Below are 25454 nucleotides of genomic sequence, written 5' to 3'. Positions count from 1 at the left end.
AGATGGGATGGGAGCTGGATAYTGTGAACACCAGAGTTGAAATGTTCTTCCCAGCCAGGCTGATGAAGGACTCCTGTAGGGTGATATCAAAGATTTCAAAGCTGAAGCACAGAGCAGCMCCTGCCTTTCCTCCGGTCACACAGCTTGGTGGGGACAGAGCCAGGCTGGGGGCTCCTGGCCCATCGTGGGCTGTTGCCTTGCAGACATCTTCACTCTCCAGACTTTTGTCCTGCATCAGTCAAACAAGATGTGTGAGCAGCTGTTTGCCTTCATCCCTCTTTCCTCCTCCTYCTCCTCTTTGTACCCAACACCTGCAGCAGCGCTTCAGCACACTTGCAGAATGGGATTTGTCCGGCTCTGGGCGTCACCCCGAGCTCTCCTGAAGGMTATGAAACGAGGGTAAACCTCTTTSCCACGGCTTGGTGCYGCCCGGAGCGCTGTGAAGGCTGCCGAGGCCCCGGGAGCTGCCGGTAGAGGCTGCTCGCTCGCCTCGCTGCAGGGTCAGCGCTCGGCTCCTGCGATGATTGGGGACTCCCCTCCGGCACGGCTCGGGTGACAGCGAAAGGTGYCCCACAAAGCCACCGCTGCCCCGTCGCTCCTGTGGCACGGCCWGGCTTTGCTGTGCCCTCAGCTCCCGGGGCTGGCACCCCTCGGCAGCGCTTGGCGGTGCGGTGGGTGCTGTGGGATGGCAGCAGGGTCTGGGGGACAGGACAGCTTGGTCCTGCTCTCCTGTGCCACCATGCCCCCAGATGGAGATGGCCTCGGGGGTTGTTACTGAGGGGAGGGCACTGCCATGAGGGAGCACACAAATATGTGTTTAGCAGGGCATGCAGGGCCCCGTTTCCAGCCCGTGGGTGGATGTTCAGGCTCCCGCTGTCGTCTGTCCTGTGTCCCTGGTTGCTGTCARCCTTCACTGAGCTGGGGACGCCATCTCCTCTCAGGCTCCAGCCCCCTGCTCTCCCGGGCAGGAGAGGCACTGAGAGAGAACCCACCCATCCTGGATGGATGGAAAGGCTCCCCTGGGCTTTGCAGTGCAGGATGAGACCCTCAGCATCTGTTACATGGAGAGCCAGGGCASGATGATGAGGGGAAGGACCATGGTCACAGCCCAAATCCAGACCAGCTGCCCACTTCCATGCAGGGCGGATCTGTTCACACCCAACACGCATCTCTACGAGACACAGCAGCTCTGGCTTGGGTGCGTCTTATCTGCACTCAGGGAGCCCTCTGGGYGCTGTTGAGGCTTCGTGAAGCATCTTGGAACAGCATGCTGGGCACCCTGCTGACAGCAGGGGCAAAGAATGGTGCCATGAATTAACAAGATTGGAAAAACTGGAAGAAAAGCCCGAAGAACAGCAAAAGAGGGAGACTGTGGGGCTGAAGCAKCAGAAAGAACAAAACGCCATTGCARCACACCTCCTCCAATTCTTCTGCCACTGCCACACTTTCCATATCCCAAGGAACCATCCCTGCCTTGGCAGGGCAGGTGGAGGAGCTGTGTCCTGTCCCGGCTGTGCCATGGTTGCAGTGCCTTGCGGACACAGATGTGCGCTGGTCAGGATGCAGCTCTGTTCTCAGCATGACTGCCTGTGACTCAGAGTGCCTCAGGGGAGCAAACCAGATGAGGAAGATGCTGYCTTTTTGTTGTTTGAAAACCAAGCCACTTTTTTTTTAAAACAGAAGCCTTTTTTAATTTGCCAAGGTGCTTTGCCCACTGGGCAGTGACACAGTCTGTGGAGAGGAAGAAGGATTGCAATTAGTGTGGGTTGAGGGCAAGAAGGAGCAGCTGGATCATGCCGTGGGGCCAGCTGGATGTGGGCACAGCCAGATCCATGCTGGTRTTCAACACAGATGGTTTTTGCAGGAGAGAATTTTTGTTTGCATGGTTACCCCGGTGCCATGAAATGCAATTTTGGGAGATGTTATCATCTGCCCTGTTCCTGACGACACAGGTCCTTCCTGGCAAGGCAGTGAGAAGGAGCAATACTGAAGGGCTGCCACTGTGATCTATAGGGGTTGCAGCATTTTGGGTCAGGGCACATATATTTAGAGGTAAATCTACCGCAGGAAATCTACCTCTCCTTGTGGATGGCGGCTTTATCAAAGAGAAATAAATAAAAGATCTTTAAAGGAGAGGCAGATGAGAGACACAAACCCCATCCTTGGGGCAACGCAGACAGATGAGTAATGGGGCCCTTTGAGTAAGTGCCTGCCTGGCCAGCTCTGAGTCACTGAGCAAACAGCACCAGCCTGGAGCCAGAGGCAGGGCTATTCTTAGCTGCTCGCTTGTCAGGAGATGCTGCCGAGGGAGTGGAGGCAGGTTAAGGGGTGTCAGAGGGGGAAAACATTTGATTTCCAACTAGAAAGCTCCCAAAAGCCAGCCTGAGGCTCGGTTGCAGTAGMCCAGACAGCAGGTGGCAAATGAGAGGATGAGGATGGTGACCATTGCTGTACCAGGGAGCTCAGGACAAATTTCTCAGGGAGCTGAAGGGAGGTAAAAAGACAAGAGACAAGTACTGCTCTGCTGTGTGCATTGCCCAGAGGGAACTCTGCCTGGGAAACATCTGGTAGCAGACTAAGCATCACCCTCATCTGCCCCCTAACAGCATCTCCCTTTACCTCCTGCCTGGCAGGGTCCCATTTTGGGGTTCCAAGGACCATCACCCCTTCTGAGGCAGCCTGATGTCCCTGTTGTGGATGGGATTGCATCAGCAGGGAAAGGAGGTGGCAGAGGGGTGCTGCAAAGACCTGGACTCAGTTGCACTTGGGCTYCTTCTAAATAAAGAATCTCCACTCATGCTGGCTCGAGCTGCTGGCTCAGCCCAGAAGCCTGGAAAACTAAATGACATCATCTGGGTACTGCCGACAGACAGCATTTCCACTCAGACACTGAGTGCCTGGGTTTCAGCTGAGGASTACAGCCAGGGAGCACTGATGGCTTTATGGAGCCCCCTAAAACTGCTCTTTCTCTCTGCAAAGAACCCYGGCAAGCAGTGGGTCCTCATTTTGGTCTCCACTCTCATCTGGGGCATCCCAATTCTGTTTCCCAGGAGGGATCCCAGCAGTATCTCAGCCCTTGCTCCAATGCATGGCTGGAATAAGCCCAAGGACCATCCCATCAGCTCCTTGCCCCCCTGGCGTGCTCTGGTCACACGWGGAGGCTGCTCACCCAGTGCCTGAGGGCTGGTGGCATCTGCCACACRTGGCAGCGGGTCTGGGGCTGTAATTCCAGAAGGAGGGGCACGTGTGGGGATTTTGTGACTCACTGCAGTAGTACTCCAAACCCATATGCCTGAGCCTTGACAGCACCTAGAGCCATGGAGAGCAGGGTGTCTCTCTCACMACCTGGTGAAGTGACATTGTGGAGAGGAAAGCAGCACGACAAAGCATCCACATCCCTCGGGCATGCTGCAGGTGAGAACCTGCAAGGGGACCAGAATTACCCTATCAGTTGTGGAATTATAGTCTGGTCTGTAGGAGGAGGACTGGGGGCATGGATTTCACACACACACACACACACACACACACACTCTACACAGGTTCCAGCTCTGCCTTCCTGTGTGGCCTTTGGCAAATAACCTGCCATCTTGGCTCCAGGTTTCCTATTTGTACAAGCTTGGATGAGTGGGATACTCCTCTGATTTCCAAATCTCCATCTGCAGGGGTACATGGAAAATGAAAAATTAGGCCAAATAACAATAATTACTTTTCTCCTTCCCATGGGTGTTGTAAGGATTAGCTCATGTTTAGCAAAACCCTCTGTAAGTGCTAAACATTATTAATGTTCTTGGATTGCTCATGGAGCTAGTGTGGCTTTCCAGGGAGTGACGGGGTTTTTCCCTTGGATGGCATGGAGCTACAGTGAATTCCTCACAGCCCAAGGTAAGCAGCATCTTATTTCTGTGAGGCTCAGGGTGTAGAAAAGTGTCTGCAGCATAAAGCTGTACTCACCTTGCTTTCCATCAGTCTTKGAGAGATGAAGCAAATCCCTTCTTGCATCAGTGCACCACCAGCAGGGCTCATGGAGCATGCATCCCATGGAGCATCTCCGAGTGTGGTGCCCAAGTGAGGGCTCATTTCACCAGMGAGGCAAACAGCATCTCCCAGGCTGCTCCCAGACACACAATGAAGTGGGACAAACCCAGGAGGGGACATGATTGTGATGGCAGCATTGCCTGAAGCCCACCCAGCAGCTGARGCCAGAGACCAGGTAAGAGCCACAGCACAGCTGACAGGCTTGAGTGTCCTGGCTCAGGTAGGGCTGCAATTGTGGGATCAGCTCATGTCCCTGGCTGTCCTAAGTGTCCTAACAAGCTGCAAAGTGTGGAAAAGCAATGTACACCACCTAATGATGGAAAGCCTGGGGGAGATGATAGATTCTCTTTTCCAGGCTCTGSTGCTGGAARAAGATACCAAGTCCCCACTGGAGARGAAACTGGCTTGTGACTGGTTCAGCCCCTGCCTGACCGCTCCAGTAAATGTCCCTTCTGGGGGACCCCCAGCTCTCAGGGCAGTGGCACAAGGTGCTGAAGCTCCTCCAGCTGCCAGAYCCTGTCACCCTGGCTCTCCAGCCCTGCAGAGCTGGGGCTGACTTTTTGTGACCTCTTCTCCCTGTGCTGACACAGCCATGCCCCCATGGTGGGTGGCTGCGGCCCTGGGTGGGACAGCATGAAGGTAAAGGCAAGCTTTCAAAGAGGCCACAAGCTAAATAAATAGCCAGCAGCCTATTTCAGTGGCTGCTATATTTAGCTCAAGGAACATTTATTTATAGGCTTGGCAGCCATTCTGAGTCAATAAAAGCCAGAGAGCTGGAAAAAGGACGTTCCTGGGTTTCTCGTTGCAGTAATGGTTTCTGCTGTGCAAACCACGAGGAACAAGAGGAGAGGCAGCCTCAGCACCAGGACAGGGGGAGGAAACTATGCCAGCTGTACACCCATGGGTGCCTCTACATACTTGCAGCCCCAGCCCCAGCTAACAGCAGCTTCACCTGGGTTCCCTCCTGCCTGGGTGCTGCTGCCAGTCCCCTGGCCCAGAGGGAATTTGTCTCTAAAACATGAGGGGATTTAATTGTGCCTGTGGAAGCAGCGACACAAGATGCTGACTCTGAGGACTCTGCTGCAGCATCTTCCCCTGGGCAGTGAGTTTGGAAAAACCAAGCCAAGGGCAGATAAACCGGGAGGAAGATAGGAGCAGTGTTCATGTTTCTCTATTAAATAATTGTCCCTTCCCATGTCATGCACGGCAACAAACAGCTGGGAGAGGAGGACGTGCAAGCARCATCTCTGGAGCTGCTGGGGGTGTCAGATGTGCAGGAAGCCAAAGCTTCCCACTGAGCTTCTACCCCAGCAGCAGGTGATGGCAGTAGTCTGGAGAAGCTTTACAAAAGCCCCAGCAATTGCATCTGGATAAGGGGAATGGATTTATAAAAGACCAGGGATTTAGCTCAGCCTGTRGAAAGCAGCCGTGAGGATGGATGTCCCTTCTTGCGTATATGTCACCAAGTGCTGAGGCTTTCTGGAGCCAGAACTGTGGGGAGCCTGCTCACGCCTYCTCCTCCCTCCAAAAAAAACCTACTGCAGGGGGGAGCAGGGAAATGYCTCCACCAGCTGCCCCCTGAGCACAGTGTGGCTCAGTTGGCCTTGGGTCAGTGGGGAATGTTTACAGCGTTGAGCTGTGCATGGCTACACACTGCTGTTATGTCAGCAGCAAGGTGCAAGCAGAGCATAGCTGGGAAGCAAAATAATAATAGTAATGAGAATACTACTACTACTACTAATAAAAAACAGTAGTATTTTTCTATGCAAACACTCCATGTTTTTGTGCTCTTTACCTTGGCAATCTGTACAATTCCCTACATGAGTGTACCCCCATCTGGAGCAGGACTGGGRCAGTCCTTTCTACTAGAAAGAGAATGCTCAGGCATCTACTACAGCTTCAGAGCCCCTAGAGTGGCGGTTTGCAGTCTGAGAGCCCATGAATGCCAATTAATTTTTTATGCCACTACTCTCTCAGCCATGAGACTTATTTCTACTTTAAATTAGCCCAGCTGCAGCTTTCAGCTGTTGGGCCCTATACATAGACATGGGTCTAGCTGTGCTTCCAGGCCTGTCTGTGTCCAGGTCTAGCTCTGCATGCAGGTCTCCACCAGTTCTGGGGCCCATYACTGCAGCCATAGGTCCATGGCTCTCCCCAGACTCCCAAAGAGGCCCGTTCTGAGAGGTCTGACCCTCAAAAACCAAGGCTGACACCAGCTGTTAAAACACCTATTCGGGTATTTATTACAACACATTGTTCCAAAATACAAAAGAAAGGAAAAGAAAGTAGAGGGTAGAAAAGCACTGCTGTTTACAGCCTCTGGTAATAAATAAATAAAGACGAGGCAGGGGCAGGGTGTCTCCCCGGGTCTGACACTGGCGCTGGCCAAATGGACAGTGAGGAAGGGAGTGTGGTGGGGCTGGTGGCCAGACCCTCTTTTCCGTGCTTGGGAGTCCGCAGGTACACCAGGGTGAGTACAGACCCCCTCTCTGTGTTGTGCTTGCTGAGGAAGGGTCTGATCCTGCAGGGATGAGGGAGGGAGAAGAGGCTCAGTCCTGGCATGGTCAGAACCTGCCTGCTCCCTCCCTGTCCMCGGCTGCTTCAAAGGCAGGTGAGGTAGGAAGGGTGATGCTGGACTGGAACCCCAACAGGGATGTACCAGGGTCCCCCAAGAGAGGGGTGAGACCTGAGCTCTCTCCTCTCCATTGTGGTCTCAGAGCAACCTTGGAAATGTGTTCAGCACAGCATGATGAGAAGGACCCCAACCCACAAYGAAGCAAAGTCATGACAGAGACAAGAAACTGTGCCTGAGCCACTTGGAAAAGGGCAGTGTTAAAGCCCGCAAATTAAAATGACTCTTCATGGGGCTGGCGCAGTACAAGGAGTCTTTTGTACCTCAGTGCAGACGAGGTTCCTMTTCCCTTCTCCTAGTGTCTCCTCGTTCACCTTACAGTCATCTGGAAACCTCCAGGTTGTACGAGGAGCACAGGCAATGGGTGTGAAAAACCAGCACTGGCCTCCRTCTGCTCATGACACCATGATTTATCGGTGTTTGATAAAAGCCATGTCAAGTCCCATGTTGGGAGCTATTCCCAGTCCCTTTCTAAATCCCTCCAGGTACTGGAGGCCACTCACATGTCTCCCTGTGGCTCTGCTACTGGGCTTGCTCTAGCACTGGCCAWGTGTCCTCCCCAGGCTGTGCTGTCCCTGGGCAGGGGAGCTGCCAGCACGAGGAGGACACCCGAGCCCAGGAAGCCCAGGGCACATGGCTGAAGCAGGAGCCAGTGCTTTGGGCTCAGCTGAGCAGGGCAGCTTTGCAAAGCAGCTGTGATGCCAGACCAAGAAGCCCCTGTGGGTGAAGATGCAGTCTGCAGGCGCAGCTGAAGAAGGTGAGAAGACCACAACCTGGAGGGAGCTGACTCCATGAACTGGAKGCCTGGCTAATGCTCCTTAAAGGTATAAGCTTTTGCCATTTAATCCTCCATTGTTGGTGCCAGTGGGTTCCTGCCTCAGAAAAATGAGCAGGTACCTGTTTGGGGGAGAGGAGCTGCAGGAAGGGAAGGGAAGAGTTAAGAGAATGGATCTGCCCCGGGTTTGGGTGCCTCTATATCCTTAGGAAGCACCTCCCTCCAGCTCCTCTGACAAGGGTTTGCCTCCTGAGGCTTGGGGCAGCCGGGAGCTGTGCCGAGTCAGCCACAGCCAGGCTGCGGGGAGCAGAGAGAAGGTGAGATGGGGCCTTGCTTTTATTCACAACAGAGAAACAAAGAGCAACATACAAAGAGTAAGAAGCAAAAAAGTACAGAATCATAACCATAATAATCATAATAATAATCATAAATACTCAAATCTATCATTCATAGATTGCAATGACAACACTGATAGCTTATTATCATTAGTATTAAGAATGGGAGGGGAAAGGGGATAGCAGGAGGGGTTTCTGAGGGACATTGTCTCCTAAGGGGAGATGTAACRGGGATGGACATCCAAAGAAACAAGCAGACAAAGAGAAGGGTTGGGAAAGCAGCAGGGGCTGGGGATGCTGCTGCTGGAGGCCAGGGACGAGCCTGCTCTGACCCAAGCCTCTGGCTCAGTGTTGCCAACCTGATCACTGCCCTCCTGCCAGCTTTGCTCAGCTGGGAAAGAGGTGGCTGGGAGGCTCAGCCCCAAGGACAGGCAGGGGCTGGAGGGAAAGGAGCAAAATATCCTTTCTAGTCTGAAGAAGWGCTGTTGTTTGCTCAAGTGGTGGAAAGTTCAGGCATTGCCACTGCCATCGGACACTCAGCAGCTTTGTTKGCTCCTCCTTCAAAAGACCTTTCATCTCCTCTGCTCACACTTCCGCCACTGTAGATCCCTGCAAATGATGCACCCTCATCAGATCGGCATGGAAAGGGGATTTTTGTTTCCAGTGAGGCTTTGGGACCAGTCATCTGGCTGTGAGAGCCCATAAAAAGATGTGGCTGGCATCCAAACCTGTGGAGGATTACCACCTGGYACATCCACCCTCATGACAATTCAGAGCTGTCTGATTCAGGGACAAAGTGGCTCATTAGACACAGTTCGATTAAAAAAAAAAAAGTTAATTGCAAGCCACTTGGTGACCCTGATGGCTTTGGGCAGGRCTCCATCAAGGCTTATTTTCTGGATATAGACTTAAAATATTTTATATAGGAGGGCTTCTGATGTACATGCCCAATGTAAAGGAGAGGGATGAATAAAAAGTACAAAGTACTTCAAAACAAATCTGCAAAGGTGGATCATGAATGTCTATATTCTACTAATCTGAAAATATACTTATCTTTGCTCTGGTTTCAGAGAAGAGTCCATAGTGCATAAAACTTCAAACATATCTCAGAAGCATCCAGGCGATGGCAGAGTGGAGATGACAAAAAGCAAACCACCTATCCGCCTCTTTGCAGACATTCAGGGTCTCATTTACAACATCTGCCCTCTCCTTCCTGACTTGCTTTATCTGCMTTTTTGTGCTTGCAACACACAGTGTCACTTAACAGGAGGAATCAGATGGGAGCTTGTGAGTGCTTTGTCTCATCCCCCACCCAGTTGTGCCCACCTGCTGTCCTTTCTATTAAATCCCTTGGGAAGTCATCTAAGCCTCTCTCCATTGCTACACGTAACCAGCTCCTGACCTGAGCTCAGTAAGTCCATGCTGGTACCAACCCTGGAGRACTATGGCATGGGCAGGGACTGAGTGCTATGGAGCAGAGATCATAAGAAAATCACCACTGTCATGCTTGGGAAGAGATGCTGCAGCTGAGGGCAGCAGAAGGGGAAGGAGGACCAGAAGCACTCCTTGGAAAGGAGGCTGGTGACACTAACACTATGCCTGGTGAGAGGGTACCAGAGGGAAGGATGAAGCCTTGTTCTTCTCCCTGCTTGGACTTGACATTGATGCCTACTTAGGACATCCTGCTGCATGTGGAGCTCCTGAAATAGCTGCCTGGCTCATGGGATGGACCTAAATGCCTTCTGGAGTCTAGAAAGGGAGCTTAGAAAATAGTGTCATCACTGCTTCAKGATGAGAAGAGAGCAATGTTCAGGTTAGCAACACTGAGCATGTTTGAGGTGGTTGCTGGAAGCAATGATGGGTGGTGGTAGGCTTTTGAGGGCTGACCGTGAGACCTCTCATCAAAAGCGATGTGGGGAGAGGAGCAGGTRGTCCCTGGCCCTTCAATGAATGCCATCTCTCCCTGCCACAGCTCAGGGAACCAGTCAGGAGCATGTGGGAATCCCCCAAATAGCTCCATGGAAAACCAGAAAAACTAAAGTCCAAGAGAGCAAGGAGACTCCAGGGAGACTTGCCTCAACTGCAAATACAGAGATGGCTGAGAAAGCAATGAGCTGAGGGGAGCAGCCCCTCCTTGCGTGATTGCAGCTCCTCACGCCTCTGCTTTATGTTCAGTTTTAAACCTGAGATAATTTGGTTTTGTCACGGGTAGTTTGATTTAAAGATAGAAACGAATGACAAGAGGAGGAACAAGGGAAAGGGAAAGAAACCATGTGGACCCAGAAAAGAAAAGAACAACACTCCAAGGATGACACAGGACACAGACATGCACAAACAGAGACCCCTGAGGTATTAGCTTTGCAAACTAGTGCGAGACAAGGGAGAAAGCAAAGACAGCCACAGGGAGAGATGTGCTTTGCAGTGGAGGCAGCTCAGTGCCTCCAGCTTCAGAAAGCAGCTTCTCAGCAATCCTGACACTGGGGTTTGGGGGCAAGAGCTTGGCTTCCCACCAGGTGGGAGGAAGCAGCCAACCATGTCCGAGTTGTGCCCCTCCATGTGCTTGCAGAGCTTCATGTCTGGACAGCTTATCATCCGYCAGATGGAGGGGAGTCGGCCTGGAGGGCAGCAGGACCGGGGGAGTCCTGGCACCCACACACATGCTCCCCGAGTTTCTCAGATGTGAAACAAATGATGCGGGAAGCCGSAAGAACCGCTGCCCCCAAAGGGAAAGCAGCGCCTCTACTTCCCAAGCAAAGTAGCTGAGGCAGTGGGAGCTRAGGGGCTGGGGCAGGCAGGAAAGACACCTCCCAACAAGAAATCCCAMCTACCACCAGCTTCCCATCCCTCCCTCTGCTGTGGCAGCCTCTGACGCCTTCCCCATGCAGCTGGAGGTGACATCCTGAAGCCTCCCATCCACTTCAGGTGACTCTCACCTTTCTCTCTCCAGCGAGGATGGACAGCTGAAAGGAGCAGAGGGGCTATGGCTGGGATTGGGTGACAGCCAGGATGGGGACAATGCCTAGGGTGGGATGATGGCTGGGATGATGTAATGGCTGGGATGGAGATGAGGAGAAACAAACAGAGACCAAGGTGGGAAGTAGAGGCAGCAGCTTCCAGAAGAGTTTTCTGGCTCAGTTTGTGTCATAAGAAGGTTTTATGGTTTGCTCATGTACTTGTTCATTTCTAGAAAAAGTGCCGAGAAGAGTCTCCTGTCCCCTTGTTGATATGCCCAGGGAGAAAGGGGGAAATCTACGTTGTGGACATTAACTATAGAAGGAGCCACAGGCCTCAGATATTGCTTAGAAACTCGTATTTCAGATTTAAATACCATACACAGTAAAAATAGAGCTGAAAGTACCGCCCCACATTGTCTGCAAATCATTGCCAGAATGAACAGCTTCAATAAATTAAAAACAAAACAAAAAAATTGAAATATTATTTACGTCTCAATAAAAATCGCAGTAAAACCATTTACCTTTTCTTTTGTGTGTGTGTTTTCGTTTTTTTTCTTTATATTATATATAATATATATTTATATATGTATAGGGCTGCTCCAGTGCAGCATTTTTAGGATACTTAGCCAGAGAAACACAGGGGAGCATGCTTAGTGCACTGGGGTGCACAAAAGCGGCAGCAGTGGTCCCCCCCTCCAGGTGCTGTGTCCCATCACTGCAGCCAAAATTGCAACCCCTGCCTCTTCCCACTTGAGTTTTAGGCCCAAATTTTGCGTGCAGGTCCCCGAGGGCAGGGACGCCCTGGGGATGGGCGGGAAGGACGAGGGCGAGTGCCGGAGGGACACTAAGCATCCGCCACTATGTTTCCCGACTCTGGAAAGACTCATCCACTTTCACTTCGGCTTCAGCGCTTGCGCTCCCGAAAATGCACGCGCAAGTATAAATACACCCCCCACCCTGCCGCCCCCCTTCCCGCTCCCCCCAGCTTAAATATCCCCCGYCCCAGCCCCGTCCCAGGTCTCCAGGCACCCTGGATGAGTGTCAGGACACCTCGATGATCTCCATGCTGCCCGAAAAGCTGGACTGTTTGCTGATTTTGCCCAGCTCTTCCCGAGCCCTGCCCTCGGACATGGTCTCCTCGAATTCCATCTGGCAGCTCCTCCGCTTGAATTGCTTTTCGGCGCCGGCCTCCTCATGCCAGCTGTGCCGCCCGTCCCGYGGCTCGGCCCGCGCCTTGTCCCTCAGTCTGATCTCACAGCCGGCCGCCACCGCGCCGCAGCCGAACGGCGGCGGGTAGGGGCCGGAGCTGGCGAACAGGCYCCCGCCGCTGCCACCACCGCCACCAGAGTCCTTGCCAAAGTACCAGCCGGCCTCGCCCGAGGGAGTGCTGGGGGACTCCAGGTGCACCCCGCTCCAGGCAGCGGTGGCGCTGGTGGCGCCGGGCGCGGCGGGCGGCTGGCCGAGCCGTGGTGGCAGCCCGTCCTCGGCRCCGGGGCTCTTGCGCGTGGCGCAGGTCCCGCCGACGTTGAGGCTGAGCCCGTGGGCCGGCGAGCCCGCCGGGTGCCGGTGCTTCCGCCGCTGCCTCACCTTGGCCTCCAGCAGCAGCTCGGGCCCCGTGGGCCGGTCGGGGCTGTCCGCCCCGGGGGAGAAGGGGCTGAGGCTGCCCGGGCCTGAGGGGCTGTCCAGCTTGCAGAGTTTGGGGGCTTCCCCAGGTCCAGCGGGCCCGGGGGGGTCCTGCCGCAGGCCGGGGGAGTAGGCAGACTTGATGTCCAGGGAGAAAGAGCGTTTCAGGCGGTTGGTGTCCTGGATGCGCTCSGAGGAGAGGTGCAAGCCATTGAGCCCCTGCTGCAGGGTGGTGGGAGACAGGACCTTYGGGGTCCCACCCTGCCACTCGAGGTCACTGGGGGCGGGCGCCGAGCCGGTGCTCCTCGGCACATCCTCGGCCTTCTCTGAGGTAGGTGTTAGGGGATGCCGGCTGCCCTCAGCCACCTCTGCTGGGTCCTGCTGGGCGTCCCCCTCGCCCCGGTCTCCCTTTGACTTCAGGGCCTTGAGGAGCTTCAGGCTCCTCTCGTACTCCAGGAGCTGGCCCAGGAAGTTGAAGTTGGGCGAGATGGATGGGCGACGGTCCTTAACGAACCTGCCAAGAGGCACAGACAGCCCCGTTGGTGCTTGGTCCTTCGGTGGGCCACCCCTACTCTCTCAGCCTCTTTCGGGAAAAGAGGCATCACTGAGAACCTTCTGATCAGGCCCTCCAAAGAAAAGGGTCTTGGGGACATATGGAACCTCAGGATGCCCCAGGATTAGAGTTGGGACTGCCTCCCCATTACTTTTTACCAACTGCCAACCATTCCTTGTTGCACGCACTTTATGAGGGAAGGTTTGGTTTGGTTTTGCTGGGACCCAACCAAGGCAAGACAGAGCTTCAAGGACCCCTGACCCTCTCCACCTGGGCTCAGCCTGCTTTCCTTCCCTGGAGTGAAGCATTCTGGCTTAACCCCCCCACCCTCAGGGGAAAACTCACCTGTAAGCATCGTCTGATGACATACCCATGGTCTTCATGATGTAGGCAATGGCAATGGTGGCTGACCGGGAGATCCCAGCCAAGCAGTGCACGATCACCTGGCAGCTGGACACCTTGGCTTTGTCTGGAGCATGGCAGAGGAAACAGAGAGAACAGTGATGGTGAGCAAAATGGCTCCAGCCTTCCCTCCCAGCCCTCAGCCCTTTTGTATGAGAGGACAATGTTACTGGGAGCAAGAACACAGAGAACAGGAGAGTTCATTCAGGCTGTGAAGGCAGAGACCTGGAGGGTGTGCAATCATTGTGAAAAAAACTCACCAATGAATTCGATGGACTTGTCCAGCCAGGGGAGCAGCTTCTCACAGTAGTTGTCATTGACAGGAATGCGCATGAAGTGACTATCACAGATGAAGTCTGGCTTGGGACACGAGTTGCTGGCATTTAGGACATAGCTTATCCCATTCTGTGTCATCAAGTCCTGGTAGGAAAGAAGCCATCAAATCATCAGCTGAGTTCAGCCAGCACCAGGTGCTGAAGATCTGTCTTGCCATACACACTCCCTGCCTTTTCCCATCCCAGCATTTTCTCCTGTGGGTATCCTTATGCAGCCTTGGCCTAGTTGATAATACAGCAGAGACCAGCTGAAAAAGTTGTGTCAGTTTCTATGGCACATGTTTGAACCTTGGCAGATCTTAAACTTGGTCCAAGTAAAAGTAAGCAAGGCCAAAGACACCTGGAGAGGGGTTCCAGAGAGGGAAACCCAAGAATCCCAGTACGAGAGGAGTAGGGCAATACAAGAAAGAAATTAGCATAAACTCTGGCCAAAAGCTGTGAAAGTATCACCTGAGGGAGAAAGGAGACAACTCACCAATAGAATGGAGTGGGTCACTCCACTCTGGGGGTAGCACCCTATGTTAACCAATGTGGCCAGAAAATGCTCTATCCATAGGCAACAGAGAGAGGTCAAGTGCAGAGGACATGCAYGGGCAATGCTTCTCTTCTCCAGCATGTGGCCACATTGTGGGGACGGCAGAAAACATAGTTCCAAAAGATGAACAAAACCCTCTAAGGAGGTGGGGAAGGAAAGAAACTATCCATTTCCCTGCCTGGCATTAGCTCCTCAGGATATCAGGCCTGGCTCTCCAGTGGCCAGTTCCTGCCCACCCCAGCAGGCTTGATGGAGCCAGCCCAGCGCCCAGGCTCACATTCTTGTAATTTTTCTCCTTCATTTCCTTCTACTCCCTGTACATAATTTCTCCCTCCCTCCCTTCTGTCTCCAACTCCCCTTTAGTGTCATGGTCCCTCTCCCTCCTTGCCTCCTTGCCTTATCCTCTCCCTGGATAAGGATGCCTGTTTTGCTCCCTCATGGCCACAGTAGGCAGACGCCTGGCAGCACTTTAACTGCAATTCCTCTTCCTTTTTTCTCATCATTACTTTCCTTTAAACAAAATTCCTCCCCTGRTGTGACAGCACAGCCTTTCTGGAACTTTTAAAATGGCACTGTGTGGTCCTCCCTCTGGGAAGCAGAGGAGTCCACAATACTTTCACCCCTCTGTACGACTAGGGTGCCCAACAGGACAGGGCAGATGTGTCCCCTCRACAGGGCTGTACCTTGTTCAGGACATCCTTCTGGGAGCCCAAGTAGAGATGCGGCAGGATGCGCGTGGGGCCAATGTTGGCCACGGGCAAGCATGGCTGGGAGATGCTCATCGGCAGGATGGCAGCTGGCTTCCCCTCGCAGAGGCCTGGGAAGCAGGATGAGAAGGTGGCAAAGCCTCCTGTGGAGAAAATGGGGACATTGATCTCATAGCAGCAAGGCCAAGACCATCAGTACCTGGCACGCCGAGGCCCAGGCTGGGCACAAAGCAGTGATAACCCTGCAGCACTGAGAACAGAGCCTCGAGGAGCAACAAGCCACCAGCCACCACTAACCAATGCAGATACCATGTGATGTCCATGACACACACAGGGACAAAGGAATGGAGACCCAGCTCTGATTYTTCCTGTTGCAGCTGGAGATTAAAGTGCACGTGAGGCATTTCACATCCTCACCAATGTTGTGGGTGCCTGGCTTTTGGCCAGCATTCCAAACCGCAACAGTTCTTCTCAGCTTCATTCAGACAAATGACAGGAAAAGACAAGCCTTTTCTTGATTCCCTGCTATTCTGAGGACAGGGCCACCTTTTGATAGCAAAATCCATCAGGGTAGCATGATCACAAGCAAGCAAAGCTACTGGGGTCTGGGAGGTCAGCCCAAACCTCACTGCACTGGCTACACTTACACACTGTGTTCTCTGAGRTGTCTCCTCTGCCCAGCCCTGCCAAGCCCACGATTTCTGCCACACCATGGTGGAATAATGGTACCTGAAGGCCAATGCTGTTTCTCATTCTCTGACCTTACTGAATGTGACAACAAGCAGTGTCCAGTTTACTGCACCAAGCTTCTGGGCAGTCACACTCAGTTTGAGCATGYTGAAGCCCAGTGCAGAAAGAAAACCTCCAACTGAGATTGCAGTAGGTGGCATGTGACAGGCAGAGCTACTGTCACAGGGTCTGGTATGGTCAGAAGCCTGAAAACCAGTCCTCAGCTCAAGAAGAAAGAGCCCTGAATTGAGCAGGGCTGCAGCATTGCCTTRCGTGCACAGTGGCAGCAAAAGGAGCTACAAACCCCCTGTTGCACGTCCTGCACTGTTGCATAAGACCACTGGTGATCCTGATTTGCTCTCACTCACTGATCTCGTACTCCAGGGTAGAGCTAGGTCTGGCTAGCAGTGGCCTAACTTTACCACCCTCCAGCTGAGGACATCTGGGTGGCAGCTTCATGCAATGGAGAGAAGCTTGAGTCATATCTGCCTCRAGTCTCCCTCGAGGTTTTCCCAGTCATGTGAATGAGCAGATGCAGCTTGACATCACCCAAAGGGCAGAGAGGACTTGGAGGCTTGACTGCCTTTGACTGTCAAGGGGACCAGGATACTCCCACGAGATCCTTTGGAGAGCCCAAGTCTCTGGACTGGGCACCATGGGAATCCCTGGCCCATCTCCACAGCTAAACGAGACCTTTWAATGAGCCAGTTTCTCCCCTTCGCAAGTGAGGCAGCCTTGGCGTATTCTCAATTTACCTTCTCCAGCACTTTGGCAACATTTCTGCTGAGCCKCCTGGAGCACCCTTCTGGCTGCTGGTGTGGCACTGACAATCTGGAGAAGCATGACTGGTGCTGCACAAAACCAACCTGACATGTGTGTGAGATGAAGGTGAYGGAGAAGCCAGAGCAGTGCACAAGATCATGCTCACACCACCTGGCAACATCCAAGGTTCTCCATCACATCCATCTCAGCACCTCCTGGTGTCAACTCCCACTGGCCCAAGGAGGTGTCCTTTAACAAATCTCTTTCCTCCCCTCTTTTATGTTTTCCTGTATGGCAGCTAACACAGCTTCCAGCTTCAAAACCCAGTCAAGACGGGAGGGGCAGAGTTAATGCACCTTATCTTTTCAAGCAGTTCCTTTTCTCTGGCTCCCTCTGAAATGACATCACCTCTCAATTGGGACATTAAATCAGAGCAAAAGCAGGAGGCCCAGCACAGGTGCAGCATAGCTCTGGTTACTGCTCATCCCTGCACTGTGTCCCTACTGTCAATGAGTGTCCATCACTAGCCAGAGCTCTGCATGGACACGTGATCTCCCTGYTTTGCCCTGTGCTGATGGCTGGGAGATACTGAGACAGAAACCCTGTGGGAAGTTTTTCCTTCAGCTGCCCCTAGAAAAGTCTGCAGCACTTGGGTTTGAGTGGGGCACAGATCCGACTCCTGGGCTTATGCAAAACAACATGGGAATTTTTCTGAAGGAACATGGCACATTTTTGGGAAGCAGGGTGCACATATATGCAGCCTCAGGGATCAGTGGTTCTTGTGGTCCGTAGGWCCCCAGCCTCTCATGCTCACATCCATGAGGAGCCCAGGGCCGTGGATGGGTCTGTATGACTCTTTAAGGTGATCTCATAGTTTAAGCAGGTCGGGCTATGCTTCTCTCTCCCCACTGCCCACCTCTGCCAGCCCAGCCTGGGGAAGTCCAAGAAGCAGCTGAGRGGGCTGTGAAGCAGGCAGGGATATTAGCAGAGTGGCAGCAGTGCCCTCAGCTGCAGTGCCTACCTGTGCAGGCTGCCACAACTGGAGGATGCTGGCACCTGAAATGATGCCCATAGCTCACATCACTTGTCCTAAGAAAAGCCTCAACCCTGTGTCCCGAAGTCCAGGCATGCTCCCAGCCACCTGTCCTCATTTCCCCCATACTTGCAGCTGCTGAGGGTAGCCTGGGTTTGGGGRAAGCCCTAGACATGGGGCTGGGTACCCGACACCATCCAAACATGGAAGTGACACTCACCCCACCCTGTAGTGGCTGCTCCAGCATGCCTTTCATTTCAGAGAGCGAAGCARCTCTTCAAAACAATCCCAAAGGCAGTGAATGTCCCTAGCTGGGCTCCAACTGATACCCAGGCTTTCCTCCACTCTGTGCCCCCAGGCCATGGATCCCAGATTTTACTGGGAGCGAGCAGCAGAGCCCAATGACATGAGGAGCCAGGGTAGCATCAGTTTTAGCCTTTCCTCACAGTGCAGGTGTCAGGAGCACCATTTCTCTTGGCACATGTGGAATTAAGCTCAGGAAGGATTTGTATCTGTCGTGGAGCACACATTTGGGAATCTCTGGTTTCTTCTGGATGCTCCCCTCCCTGGGTGAGGGCTTTTTGGGGAAGAGCTGCTCCTTGTGTGGCACAGCCCAGTGAGCTGCTTATGGGTCCAGCACAGAGGGCTCTCAAAACCATTCTCTGGAAAAAAACAGTGTATTCCTGTCTACTGCAATTACCTGAGGCAGACATGCCCAAGAGAAGTGGGAACCAGAAGGGAAGGGAACCAGAACAAAAGTGGGAATGCTTTCACTGCTCCATCTGAAAATGGAGGAAAGAGGAGCCAAGAACCAGCATGAGGCAGGTTCTGGGAAGGCTAGGAAGTAAAAATCACCTTCCTGATTTTGGGAGTTTCATTCAGCAATGCCCCCAGAGATATAAAAACCCTGTGTGATGTCAAGCTTGTGAARAATGCAGCTTTAGAAAAATGCAGCTTTCAGAGGGGAGGGAAGTGCTAGCACACGCCAGAGAAAAGAGGGAAACTGAGGCACAGGGTGTTGCAGCAACTTAGTGCTAGAAGAGTGCAACAACAGGGACCTTGTATCTCCCCCATCCCAGGTTTCACTAACACGGTGCTGACTACCCTTCCACCGCTTGCTGTGCTCTGTAGAGATCCCTCTGGGTCAGCCCCAGCACTGCTCTTCTGTCAAACAGGAGAGGGGAAAATCACACAACTTCTCCCCTACCCCCATCTTTGCCAGGCCCTCCCCTCTGCACATTTTCCAGCTGAACATCTATGATAACCTCCCAGAGAAACTGGATTTATTGTGAGAACAGATGCTGCAGAGGGCAGGCAAACAGCCTGGGAATCCTCCCCGAGCCTGTCCATCAGGCCAGGGGGAAGACGCCAGCAGCATCTTTGAATAGCTCCTGTGGTACCCACACTGCCGCAGCTGCTGGGAGCTGTGTGACTCCTCCCCTCGAGCAGCAAACTGCACAGCGAGGAGGCCCTTTGCCAGTGCCTGCACCAGTGTCTGCGTATGGCCCTGAGACGGCTGGCACCAGCATCAACAAAAACACAGGCACGGAAGGACATGACTAGGTGCATGGACAGAGATGTTGGACTGCTGAGCTGGGACCCTGACACACCTGGGGACYCTCCACTGCCTTGGCTGTCACCTTCAGGTGGTCTCTGAGGACATCCTAGTCATAGCCGGGTCACTGACAATATCTYAGACAAAACCTGCAAGCTGGACTGTGCCCTTCTCTGTCAAGGCTGGGCAACAGCAGCAGTGCAGAGAAGGTGACATAGAAGGTGACAAAGTCCTGGCTATGGACAGGGATGTAGTGTGGCATTATTTTCCTTCTGGTGGTAAGCCCCAGCTTTAGGGATTTACAATCCATTAAGCTGCATGACACGTTAACGGAGACACTGCTGAGGATAAAAGGAAGGTGTGGGACACATGAAGCATGAATATCCCAGTGTCCCAGCTTCCTGCCATTCCCTGTGTCCCTCCCTGCGCTGAGGCCATCTTTCTAGGCTGGAGGGGTAAGGTGGAGATGAGGCTTTGAAAATCTGCTCACACCTTGCTCTGATGGCAGCACTCTGCCCATTCACCTCCAGCCCCATGGACTCACCACTTCCTTCACACTCTTCTGAAACAACCCAACAGCTCTGGCCTTCATGCTCTGCCCCACTGACCGCAAGAAGCTGTGAAAGGCTGTCCAGGGCATGTGCCTCACCTCAAAACTGCTCTTCAAGAGAGCCACATGCCTCTTGAGCACCCTCAGCCCCATGAGTCTTGTCAAAATTCCCCCAGGGACACACTAAACAGTGTGTCCTGTTCAGCAGCTTCCCCTGTGCATCACAGGCTCAAAGGTCCCCACCAAGAAATAGGGAAGAGGTGACATGTCACTCTGCTGTGTCATCAGCTTGTGGCAGCAAGGAGGAGGGGAACAGGCGCATCCAGAGCTGGAAATCCTCCCTGGGCCAGCAGCTGCCACACCCCTCTCCTTACCCCCAGCGCTCACACCGGAAGCTGTAAGGAGACCTACAGGGGTATTAAAGAAGTGTTTTACAGCCCACCCTCATCGCTGCAATAATGAGAGTCAGAGAGCAGCAGCCAGAGCTGTTCAGAGGCCGGTTCCCTTTGCAGCTGCYGGGGGTTTTGCGGCAGCCCGCAGCCCCACCAATGGGTTTTGCGCCTGTGCTCATGCTGGAGACCCTCTGTCCTGCTAAAGCTCCTGGCAGCTGAGGGGGCTGAGAGAGGCCGGGCTCTGCCCAGCTCTCATTAAAATGCCTGCGGTGGCTGGGAGCTGCTGCCAGGGCGGCACGTGGCAAGGAGCAGCGGGGCATGCAAGCGAGCACGCGCCTCGGCTTGCTGCTGGAGCAGCSGCCACGCCGGCATGGCTCTGCATGGCTCTCCCACTGCTGTGTTGTCTTGGTGGCCAGGATGGTGCCTGGATACCCCTCTTCATCAGCGCAGCCCCTTGGGGACAGGCTGCTCCCAGCACTCTGACACATCATCCCCAAGTGTAAAAGCACCTCGCTGAACTGACGTACAGCAGGAGATGATAACAGCTGGGGGGACCCGCAAAATCCCAGCCCTCACCTGGATCATGCTGGTGCCAATGAGCCTGAGTGCTTGGCCAAGCATCTCTGTGGCGGGTTGAAGGACAGAAAATGGAGGGGCTTGGCAAGATGCACATCAACCCCCAAAGCCGCTGGGAAAATCCCTCTGTAAAACACCATCTCCCTGGCTCTCACGCTGGGTGGGAGCCTGTTGGTGCCGGCAGCTAAGCCGGGCGGCGTGATGAAACACTGCTTACTGCCACCCTTACTCACTGTGCTCCAGGGAGCTCCGRGGCTTTGTCAGCACTTCCCGCTGCAGGGACGTGTCTGAATTTTTTCCCTGCCTCCATCCTCACTGTTTCCCCAGGCACTGTAGCCTCCTTTGATTTTGCCCATCCCTCTCAGCAATGCCTGATGTGGACACAGCCCATTTGCCTGTGCATCCTTCCCACAAGACTGGTGAAATCCCGGTGCTTCACAGCTTATCCCCTCTTGGCTGATGTTCCTTTACATCCCCCCCACCCCCAACTCAGTGCATTGGAGAAAGATGTCCAGTTTTCAACCAGTCTCTTTTTCCATTCTCCCACTCCCCTGTCCAGGTTTCACCATCCCCTCATCTGGCAGAAAATTTCATCACCCCACTGCTGGCTCGGCTTATTTTTCCCCAGGCAGTGGGGATGAGAGAGCCGAYGAATCAGCCCTATTATGGATTCATRTGCATTCCCTGTTTCCCCAACCGTCACCCCGAACAGCCTCTGTCCATCTGCTGCCTCCCAACCTGTGCCAGCCCCCCATACCTTGCAGACTGGTCCCAGACCCCGCTCCCATTCTCCTACACAAATAGAAAACATCCCTAAAAAAAAGAAAAGCAGCAGAAAGGAAGCCCTCCGCCCACACACAGCCATGGACACACTCCTTGAGCCGTTGGGCTTGATTTTCCTCTGGTGACTGTGCCTGCTTTGGACCAGCCTTACTCGTTCTAAGTAAAGGAAAATGTGTCATTTCCAGGAGTGACTTATTACTAATGACACCATCACTGGGTTATGTGCTTCATACCACAAAAACCTGTCAAGCACTTTTAGCAGCCTCCCATTTTAAGTGGTGATGGAGGGGAAGTTGCTTGATTCAACCCTTCGGTAATCTAGGTCATCCCAGGCTCGGCATATTTTTAAACTGCTCCAGTTAATTTCCCCTTCTTCTGCGTGCCCTTCGCCCTGACACTGGGGGGTGGAAAGACTGCAAAAGCCCTTTCTGAAAGAAACCACCCAAAATGGGCAGGCAGGGCAGCGGTGGTGAAGCGAAATGGCTCCGTGGGCAGCTGCCCGGGTGCGGGCAGCAGCAGCGCAGCGCTCTGAGCCGATGGTTTCTTGTTCTCCCCGCCGTCCTCGCCGTCCTTGCCCCGCGCACTCTCCTCTGCCCGGTGCCCCTCCGTCCCCGCAACCTGGCGCCCGAGGTCGCAGAGATGCTGCCGGCAGATCCTGCCCCGGCTCCCACAGCTCTCCGCCTTCTCTCCTCCGCTCCGCGTCCTCGCCAAGCTTGCCTGGACGGCAAAGGCTTCAGGGGAGCCCGGAGCGGTCCACGCTGCCAGGCAGTCTCACCTTACCCCGCACGGGGTGGGAAGGCTGCCTAGCGCTGGGGCCACTGCAGATGCCTTTGCCCGCTGCAGGCAATCGCTCACCTGCCTGAACGAGCTGCCCTCTCCGCAGCTCCTGTCCCAGCCCGGCCGCCTCCGCCAGCGCTGCGCACATCTCCCCTGGCTGGGGACCGGCCATCGCYCCGCTCCGCTCCCCTCCGCACGCTCCCCGCTCGCTTCCATCTCCCCACTCGCCAGCTGCCTGCGCTCTTTGTATTAGCAGCACCGCGCTCCGCTCCCCGCCGGCCACTCGGCAAAGGCGATCTCCGGCCCCCGGGCAAAGCAGGGCTCCGGCGGCGCAGCCCCCTCTTCCCGCTCCGTCCCCATCGGAAGGAAAGGCGCCGGGCCGGCTGACAAACCTCTCTTGTCCCTGCTCTCCTTCATCCTCCGCACCCTTATTTTCAGCTTCATCTGCCCCTCGCGCATGTCTGTCCAGAACTGGTCCTCGGAGGGAACAATCATTACATCCACGGGCATCCAGGCAGCTGGGCTGAGGCTCGCGGGGGCAGCTCTCACCGTCGCCAAACAACAGCTGGCGGGCAAACAAAATACTAAAAAAAACAAAAAAGCGCCCCTGCGGCAGAGCAACGCCAGCCTCCACCCGGCTCCAGCCTTCAGGCTGAAAAAATAAAAAGCATTAAAAAAAAGCCGAGCGGGGTAGGGGGGCTCGGCGCAGCCCCCTTTCCCCGGCCGCCCCCTCTTCGCCGCCCGCTCCAGCCCGAGTGAGCTCAGCCCGGGAGCAGCCGCCCCATCCGCCGCCGCGCTCGCTGCGCGCCCGTACCGCGCTCATAGCTAACGGGTCAGGCATGCGGCCGCATTCCTTACTCAGCACACAGACACGCAGCACAACGCCGGGCTGACATATGCTTCGCTCCCTGCTTAAAGGCGCAACCGCGATTTTCTCGCCTGCCCAAAGCCCCCCGCAGCGGGCGGCCGCGGCGGGAGATGGATCGGTGCACCACGCCGGCTTTGGCCCCGAGCGGTTAATATGGGGATGGGAACGTGGTGGGAGGAAGCTCATGCCCACACCTCATTTTAGCATCTGCCAGGGCGGTGTGTGATCAAACCCCCACGACGAAGGGGGGATGCAACACCACCCTCCATCCCGGCTCCCTGCTGCTTCTCGTCCGGTGAGGGCGTCCTATGGCTGTGCCCCCTCCCCACAGCTGCTTCTGGCAGGACCAACGTGCATCCCCTGGGCGATGTTTAATTCTGAACCCCAGCACCAAGAACGGCAATGCCATGATCTCAGTTTCCCAAGAGGGAAGATTAAATAACTTCTCTAGGGTACTCTGCTGCAGGGCAGAACTGGGGACAAGACAGCAGGTTCCTAATGACCAGCTCATCTTATCCCTTAATGTTTCCACTGAGAGCATCACCCAGGAAGATGCTCATCCTGGAGTGGTCCTAAACAGCTGGAGGTGAATGGGTCCTAACAGCTGGCAGGAAAAGGGGCTGGCACTGGGCTGCTCTCACCTCTGCGTGGCCATGTCAAATGTTATCTGACTGGTTCCAGCAGGGCAGGACCAGGGTCTGGARGAGTTGTACCCTCTGCCAAAGCCTTCTCACGTGCAAAACTCCAGCAAGAGGGGACATATAGGAATGGGCTTTCCTAATCTCACTGGGGGTCTATCTATCTCTAGTGGCTTCTGGAGCAGGTGGGGAGTCACGTGATTTCTTCTTTACATTTGTTCTGGGGGAGAAAATTACTTGTCCCCCGCTTCCCACCCGCAGGACTCTTTAATACATCTCCACACAGCTCCTTACGAGTTTATTGGTCTGAGCCCAGGCCTCGAGAAAAAATCATTCAGGATTATAGTAAGCGGGGGAGAGAAGGGGGGGGCATGTATTGTGCCTTTGAAAATCTGAAGCTTTATGGGCTGAAAAACCCCAGGCTGAGCCATATGTGAGTGACTTCAGTGTTTTTCCTTTGAATGACATCACATGAGATGAGGTCATTGGCATTAACTAAGTGCTGTCTCCTCCCCCCCACCCCGAGCGGAGCCAGCCTCCTAACGAGCCTTGTTGTTGTAACAAATATGGTTTGATTATTATCAGATGTGGGTCAGAGGTTGGAAAAAATTCAAAGCTTGCTCCAACTAGGCTGGAAGAGAAAAAAGCAGCCTTCCCCCCATAAGCTATGCTTGGGAAGTGACTACCATAGCAGGTCCCCAGGGGGATCTGTGGTCCACCACATTTGCCACCACTGTCACTACAAGGGAGGGCACATGATGCTGGTGGCCAGTGCCAACAACTCCCAGGGACAGAGATACCTCCATGTGCCACCACCACTGTACCAGCAGTGCTCTATCCATGCTGGTGGGGGAKTCAGTTGTGACCCAGTGGCTGTGGTTGGGAGCCTACTGGGTTAGACCTAGGGACTCTACTGGGGGTCACTAGGTCATGTGGGGGYAGTGGCCAAGGGGGGTGCTGTAGAAAACATGTGGTGAATTAGGGGATGCAATACTCAACCTGCCCCTGACCCAGAGATGCAAAATCATGTATTTGCCTTTCCTCACTGCCCTCTGGCTGTCTATCTCCCTCAGGCTTCCAAGAGCCCTAAGCACAAATTATTTTGGTAATGTCAGGGTACTCCAGGATGTGTCTGGACTGAGTTTTCAGTTCAAGGCTACTGGGAGCCCCAGGTGGGAAGCTGGGCATGACACCACCAAGTAGACCTCAATGCAGAAGGATTACCAGTGTCCCACACCCCTCTGATCCTCAAGCAAAAGATAAGCAAGCACAGATAGCCAAGAACCCCCTTCCTCCACCAGTGTGAAGTCCAGCCCCAGGAGATGCCACCTGCAGCCACCATTCCCCAGGGAGCATCCTCTTCTCTCTCCCCATTTGCTTCACCCTTTTTCCAGGACCAGTATAGGGCTTGGCACCGGGGGCAGGGGGCARCTGGCAAGCAGAGAGATAAAAGGCAACATCCATAGTGCAGAAATACATCCCACATATCAGCTTCTGCCCCTTGGCCCTTTTTCCCAGGCACTCCTCCAGGCCAGGCTGTCACCCACCCTGTCTCCAAGCCCCTATCCAGCAGAGGTGCATCACCCAGGGAGAGATGCCCAGCCTTGTCAGCCTCACTTTGCTCTCCTTGCCACAGCACTCTCTGGAAAAAACATCTGCTGCAATGGGTTGGAGAGAYTCATGTAATCCTCCTGCAAGGACAGGGAGCAGGATGAGTCCCCATACAGCACCTACATACCCTGTCAGGGCAGTACCTATAGCCTGGCACAAGCCCAGCTGGGCAGGGCCGCCCAGCTGGTTCCTCTCTCCACCCAGCACTGGAACCTGGTAATAATTGCCAGTGACGACCTTTTGCAAGCATGCAGTGCAGGCCCAGGAAAAGGGGGGAGGAGGATGAGGGGAGGC

The 25454-nt window shown here is 54.2% G+C and overlaps 1 protein-coding gene across 5 annotated transcripts in view; it reads right to left on the bottom strand.

The window, feature by feature from the left end:
- Nucleotides 1-11070: 11070 nt before the first annotated feature.
- Nucleotides 11071-25454, bottom strand: part of DUSP8 (dual specificity phosphatase 8) — a 41204-nt gene continuing 26820 nt past the window's right edge. For 3 of the 5 annotated variants that reach the window (XM_057372165.1, XM_057372167.1, XM_057372168.1), the window contains exons 4-7: nucleotides 14863-15029; nucleotides 13570-13729; nucleotides 13253-13376; nucleotides 11071-12868 (exon numbers count right to left, since the gene is read on the bottom strand). In XM_057372165.1, the coding sequence (XP_057228148.1) occupies nucleotides 11773-12868; nucleotides 13253-13376; nucleotides 13570-13729; nucleotides 14863-15029 (1547 nt within the window). In that variant the 3' untranslated portion in view covers nucleotides 11071-11772. The other 2 variants (XM_057372169.1, XM_057372170.1) reach the window with 2 other exon arrangements.

The sequence above is a fragment of the Malurus melanocephalus genome, unplaced genomic scaffold (assembly GCF_030028575.1).
Source record: "Malurus melanocephalus ecotype Western Australia unplaced genomic scaffold, MMel_1.1 scaffold_165, whole genome shotgun sequence".
In the NCBI taxonomy this organism is placed as follows: Eukaryota; Metazoa; Chordata; class Aves; order Passeriformes; family Maluridae; genus Malurus; species Malurus melanocephalus.
The sequence above is the reverse complement of the archived record's forward strand: the minus strand, read 5'-3'. Positions and strand labels throughout refer to the sequence as shown.